Source organism: Heptranchias perlo, chromosome 2 (assembly GCF_035084215.1).
Source record: "Heptranchias perlo isolate sHepPer1 chromosome 2, sHepPer1.hap1, whole genome shotgun sequence".
Classification (NCBI taxonomy): Eukaryota; Metazoa; Chordata; class Chondrichthyes; order Hexanchiformes; family Hexanchidae; genus Heptranchias; species Heptranchias perlo.
In genome coordinates, this window is record NC_090326.1 from 2,937,915 (window position 1) to 2,944,816 (window position 6,902).

General features: G+C 42.4%; 1 protein-coding gene across 1 annotated transcript; it reads right to left on the minus strand.

The window, feature by feature from the left end:
* Positions 1-2,344: 2,344 nt before the first annotated feature.
* Positions 2,345-5,694, minus strand: LOC137331546 (probable G-protein coupled receptor 139). The gene is made up of 2 exons (XM_067995405.1): positions 5,625-5,694; positions 2,345-3,249 (listed from the first exon to the last, which is right to left on the minus strand). The coding sequence occupies exons 1-2, from the start codon at positions 5,692-5,694 to the stop codon at positions 2,345-2,347; spliced, it is 975 nt and encodes a 324-aa protein (XP_067851506.1).
* Positions 5,695-6,902: the final 1,208 nt, after the last annotated feature.

A 6,902-nucleotide genomic window follows, 5' to 3' on the forward strand; every position in this document is an offset into this window, starting at 1 on the left:
TATCAGTATTTCATTCCATTTCTGTCAATCTCAGTTTTAATCATTATAATCCCCCTCTCCTGCTTCCTATTTTTCTCCTTGCTTTCTATTCCTCTTTCTCTCTTTCTCTTACTATTTATTTTACGCCGGACGCTATCCTGCCCTGCCTCCCTCTCAGTCTCTAATTATTTTGGTTTGATTTGTTGACTATTTAAGCCTCCGTTTCTAACACTTTGTAATTCTTTGTCAGTGTCTCGCTCTCGAAACATCGATGTCTGCTTCCTCGCTCTCTCTCTCTCTCTATATATATATATATGCATTTTTCATGTCTTTATTTTTCTCTTCTGTCTTATTAACTCTATTTATCTCCGTCTCTGAGCAACTCTGTCCCTTCCCCTCTTTGATTCTATCTCTGTCATACGCACACACTCCCACCCTTTTACGTGAATCGTTCTTAATTTTCTTTGCGTTCTTAATCGTTCCATTTCTTTTGTCCTTTTGTTCTCTCTCCGTGTCTATCTTTCTATTTTTATTTTTGTCTCTCTTCATATCACTTCTTTTCTCTGGCCCACTTTCTGTCTTCTCTATGTCTCTTCACTTCATTCTTTTCCATTTCTTTCTTTTTTCTGACTATCTGTGTTTCTTTCTCCGTCTCGATCTTTGTCTGTCTTTATGTCTTTCTAGTGTTCTCGTGTTTTTTTCTTATCTTTACCTTTCTCCTCCTCAGTCACTGTCTACTATCTTGCATTTCCCTCCCTCCTCATTTCTATCTCTCTCTTTCCTGATCTCTCTCTCTAAATCTCTATATCTGTTTCTGACTTTAAATCTGCCATTCTCTCACTCTCCCTTTCTGTCTGCCTGCATTGGTATGTTGTCTACTTGTGTAACTATGTCTCTTACGTTACATGCCGCTCTCCCTATCACTCGCTCTCACTCACTCACTCACTCTCTCACTCTCTCTCACTCACTATCTCACGTCTCACTCTCTCACTCTCTGTCAACCTCTCTCACTCTAACTCTCTCGCTCTCTCACTCTCTCTCTCACTCACTTTCTCTCGCTCTCTCTATCATACACTCCCTCACGCTCTCTCTAACACTTTCTCTCTCTCGCTCTAGCAGTCGCTCTCTCTCACTCACACACACTCAAGAACAGACGCTCCCATTCAATCGCCAGAAGCAGTGATGAATATCCTGCAGCTGTTGTGCTACACAATGCAGTTACAGTATAGTAGCAGACTTCAAGAGGACATAGACAGACTGGTGAATTGGACCGACAAGTGGCAGATGAAATTTAATGCACAGAAGTGTGAAGTGATGCATTTTGGATGGAAGCATGAGGACAGGCAATATGAACTAAATGGTACAATTTTAAAGGGGATTCAGGGACAGATCGATCTAGGGATTTAGGTACACAAATCATTGAAGATGAAAGGACAGATTGATAATGCTCAAGAAAAACATACAGGATCCTTGGCTTTATAAAGATTGGTCAGGGGAAATTTAGAGCGGGAATTATCGAAGGGGAGTTCAATATAGGGTGAATATAAAAGTGATTATAACTGTAAGGAATAGGCACCACCTGCAACACTCCATTTCTCTTTTGGTCTCCGTCTCCACTGCTCTGGACTTCTCTCTCCTTCTCTTTTGCATACTTTGTTTTTCTCTCTCGGTTTACCTCGTTCTTTCTCTCCCACCTCTCTCACTATCTCTCTGTTTATCGCTCGTTTTCTCTTTCTCTCATTCGGGCTCTCTTTTCCTCTATTTTTCTCTTTTTGTTTCACTGCCTCTTTCTCTGTGTCCATCCCTTTCTCTATGTGTGTGGCTGTTTCTCTCTTTCTCATTCTCTTTCTCTCCCCCATCTCTCTTTTTCTCTTTCTCTGTCTCTCTTTGTCTCTGTCTCTCACTCTGTTTCTCTCTCTGTCTGTCTCTCTGCGTCTCACTCTGTCTCTGTCTCTGTCTCACCCTGTCTCTCAGTCTCTCTCTGTCTATCTGTCTCTGCCTCCCTCTTTCTCTCGCTCTCTGTCTCTCTGTCTCTCTCCCTCTCTCCCTCCCTTTATGTGGAGTGCACCCATTCTGATCAGCCCCACATCAGCTACTTTCATTGGCAGGTTTGCCCATTTTGCAGGGCGGCCATTTAGATGAAGTCAGCTGAGCTCTTCGGTGCAGCCATTTTAAGCTACAATTCATGTGCTGCCTGCAGAGCAAATCCTGCCTCAATAGGTCAGATAATCAATAAAATATATCAGAATCAGATTTGAGGTCATTTCATGGCTCCGTGCTGCTAACATAAAATGAACTTTCAGTCTCCAGGGGATGGTGTATGAAATGGGATTTAATTCTATTGCTTGAAACCCTTTAACTTTCTCTATGATTTCACTAATTTAACAATTAGATTGAATGGGTATTTCACCGCGTTCTTCAGCTCCTCCCTGAATTTAGTCTGGGTCAGGACATAAATACACGTATTTGTGCAGGAACTGAGAAGCTGCAGCATAACTGATGCCTGTTCTGTGATATAACGAGGGTCTGAGTAGGAGTAATAATACTGAATGTCTGTAATTCGTGCATAAATATAAAATGCAACATGTGTCATCCATAACAGTATAAAACTGCCCGATATACTAAAGAGTAAAATGATGGATTTCTTTCGGTTTTCCATCTCTGGATCCTTGTGATTCTCTCCATTGCTGCGGCCCCGGAATCCCTTGCGAACTCGACTGGACACTAAAATACGTCTGACCGTCAGAACATTGAGCAGCAAAATCAGACAGAACGGGACACAAGGTGTTAAAATGAGGTGAAACATGTCAAATGCGGCCCACGTGGGGGAAGTAAAGAAGCTGGCTTTAGTCACACAACGCCAGGGAACATTATAACTTATATATCGAGGTTCATATGTAAAGTTCCAAGGGACGTTCTCTAAACAGCCCAGCACACTCACTGTTCCCAGAACCACAGCCGCCGTTCTCTCGGTGCAATATTTAGTTTTCAGTTTCTCACAACAAATGGCCACAAATCGATCAAAGGTGAAAGTGACTGTGAGCCAGACAGAAACCACCGTGGCTGCATAACCCAAGAACTTAATAAAACTACACACGGGCGTAATGTCCAGGAATGACAATGGGAGATAAATCACCTTAATCCGCACCAATATCACATCAGCGATAACGACCATGAGATCGGCCACTGCCATTCCCACCAGGTAGACACTGATACATTTGGAGAGACCGCACTTTCCTCGGGACAGGATCACAATCGCCACCAAGTTAACTGTGAGAGAGAGAACAGGAAGCAGAGAAATTACTGATCAGACCCGGAGACAAAGCAGCAGTTTGAGACGATCTGGGGGAAAAATTCCAGTTTTGTTTCATCATCAAATGGTGGAAAGTGGTTCACTGATCTGGGCTGCGTTTTTGGGCAGAGAGATATTTTTAAACACAAAGATCAATAATGAATTGGGCGATCGATACAGAAAACGATTAATGTGAGCAGCGGATCCACTGGAAGGGCTGAGTGAGGGCGCAGTGCCGGTGGGGAAATGATATTGTCTTTTACACGCCGGGAATCCATCGGATTAAAGCCGGATTAGGGCTCCAGGTGGAAGGGAATGAGAGTGGACAGGGGGAGGTGCAGTTGTTTTGTTGCACTGGGTCATGAGGGCCGAAAGGGGCTGACGCAAATCGGGAAAGGCAGCTGGGGACTCAGCCAGTGAGTGAGATTGGGCGTATGACAAGGAAAAGGACATGTCGGAGCTGGAGGGGAGTCAGGAGCAGATGGTTTGCGAAAGAGGATCAACTGAAACAAGGGATGAGGAGACAGAGGATTCATTGCATTGGGAGGAGAGGCTGGGATTCACAGGGAGAGACTGCAGCAGAGTGTTAGAGGAAATTTAATCTATAGGCCCCACTAACACAATTCAACTAATACACTCAACAGTTCACTTCTGTGGTTATTGGTGTCAGTGAGCCTGTGTTGGGTATAAAATGTGTTCAATAAATTTACTTTGTACATTCAATTAAAATTAAATTTAGAAGTATTAATTAAATCAAGCTCGTTGTTTATTGATATCAGCCAAGCTTTGAAAATACAATATCCTATTAATTCTTATGATCAAGAAATTATTGATTCCATTCTTGAAGTTAACTTCAATTACCTTTAGTGTTAAGTTGGAAAACAAGGAACGTTCATAGAAACAGACTGAGGACCTGACAGAGATATAAACATGAGGAGCGAGTCCCACAATAAAAACTCACCCAATCTGACCACATCATAATAACTCCTTCAAATCACCTCTTTTATGTTGAATTGTACTGGAAGATTCAGCAGTTCATTCTGATGAATTATTCACACCACAGCCTCTTTATCTCTCACTCTACTCTCTTTCTCAAGTCCATTTTCTTATCTAATGAAATTCTATCATCCTGTGCCTGCATTCTGTTCACCAGTCCCATGTTCCACCGATCCTATTCTCACTGTCAGTTTGTTAAATAGTGAAGCCTCTGTGGAATAGTTTCATGTTTCTACAGATCATTCGGGTCTCCACCTGTTCACCTACACTGTTCACTTCATCTACAAATCATGGAATAAATAGCATCAAAAGCCTCTTTCAGATAGATCACAAAATAATTGAGATTCCTGAAATTATACAGTAAAGCGATAGATGGCGGGATTGTTCAATTAACAAAACGCCAACATCATACTTATAATCTACAAATAAAGAGAAGGGCTCCTGATTGCAACAGATACAGTGCAAACTGAGACAACATGACATCAAAACATTTCAGTTTTACAATGAATTCCAATGATCGTCAGTGAATTCACCAACAGTGAAGCAGAGCAGGAGATGTGCAAGAGTCAGCAGCAAACTCAGCTCAGTGGCCAGACATCTGAAGCGGCGTCAGATACAAACCTAATGGAATAATATTTCATAACTGTGATAACCAATAAATACATTGCAATCCCAGTTAAAGGGAAACATGTTATTTGGGGAGGGAGGACATTGTGCTGCCTCCTTGTAGCACTGAGACCGTGAGCTGTCTCATTATCAATCACTGAAAACACACTGATAAAAACATATTCCAGGATGAGTTAGTTCCACTATATGAAACTGTTAACAACTCCTGATGGTCTGATACCAGCTCTTAGCTCAAATGCTTGATTCCAATATATTCAGTACAGAGGATAATCCAGTAACAATGGATATGCAAAGGTCATTACAGATATAATGCAACTCCTACAATACCGGACGTCGAGAAGCCAAGGGAACACCATTATTCAACATTGCATTCACTACAGAGAATAATCTCGTAACAATGCCAGGTTTGGATATACAAAGGTCACTACAAATATGTTGCAGCTCCTACAAGACCGAACGTTTAGACGTTAAAGAGATACCATTATTCAACAATACATTCAGTACGGAGAATAATCCAGTAACAAAGCCAGGGTTGCATACAGAGAGTTCATTACGGATATAATGCAACTCCTACAAGACCGAAAGAGCAGAGAATTAACACATTACATCATTCAGCCAGTAGAATAGAACATGTTACTGTGTAAAACATGCAGGGAGAAAACTAATTTGCCAAGTACAGCAGCAGAGTTATCATCGATTTACACCATTAACAGATAAGATAACGGCTTACCTGGAACTCCAATGGCTGAAAGAACAGGATAATAAATTAATATTATCTGACCGATTACCGAAGAATGCATTTCTGTGAGAAGCAGTGACTTCTGTTCGCCTGGAAAGCACAGCTCCGGCAGGCACTCTGAGATGATCCATTCCAACAAGCCCTGATTTATACACAGGATAAGTTTCCACTGACATGGTTATACTTCTGATCACTGCTATTAGTTAAAGTTACTTGAACAAACACATTACATCACAGCTTTGACTCCGATGTAAATAATGTTATGAATATAACACATACATCTGAAAGTCCAGGACATTATCTTAATCAGAACTCTCCCAGGAATAAAGTTAAAATACGTGCTCGTATAGGACTGAACCAATAATAATGAGCGGATTCATTTATATTTTCCATGTAATTTTATGGACCATGTTCACTTCTGGTGATTCACTTATAAATGTTACCGATTCTCCGTGGGCGTAGACTGAATCCAGGGACACAAGCAGACCCGTTTCACTCTGTTCCTGCTATTTCCCAGTTAAAATATGAATTGTGAGTCTCTGACACGAGAATAGTTAAAGGGCGGGATGGGGAATGCAGCCTGTAAATTCCTGTGGGGAATATTAGGGGACGGACACTGGACGTGCCACATTGTCATCCCTCTCTCCGCTATTTCACTGCAAATGTTTACCCGTTGTCCAACATTGGTTAACGGCTCCAGTAAAATTGGTCCCTTGTAACACCGAGCTGAGCTCATGGTCCAATTTATCTCCATCACAAAGGTCCCGTGATTCCCTCACAGACTCCATTCCTTCCTCAGCCCATTGCCATTGAAACTCTCCTCAATGCATCTGTCCCCTCCAGACTCCACTCCTCCAATACACTCCTGATCGGCCACACAAACTCCACCTTCCATAAATGTGAGCTCGTCCAAAACTCTGGTGTCCGTGACCAACCAGCACCAGGTCCTGCTCCACCTCATTGACCCTCACTGGCTCCCAATTCAATATCCCTTAAATTTGGAATTCTCATCCTTGGTTTTAAATCCCTCCATGGGCCACCCCTCCCCATCTCCACTCCTACAGGTAACCCACCCGTCAACTCGTCATTCACCGGACACTGGCCTCTTTTGGTGGGACTGCACTCGCTTGGTTCCTCTCAATATCTGAACAGAGCCAGGAGAGTTTCTCTTCCCACCCTATCATCGTTATCTCTGATGTCTCTAAAGGTCCAATTCTTCGCTCCCTCCGCTCCCTCATCAACATGCTGCCCTTTGGTGACATAGTCCAC

Bases quoted from the DNA above. Each gene is read 5' to 3' on its own strand.
- LOC137331546 (XM_067995405.1), bottom strand. From the start codon at position 5,694: ATGCATTCTTCGGTAATCGGTCAGATAATATTAATTTATTATCCTGTT. The intron at 3,250-5,624 runs GTAAGCCGTTAT...TCTCTCTCACAG, and splicing joins TTCAGCCATTGGAGTTCCAG to TTAACTTGGTGGCGATTGTG.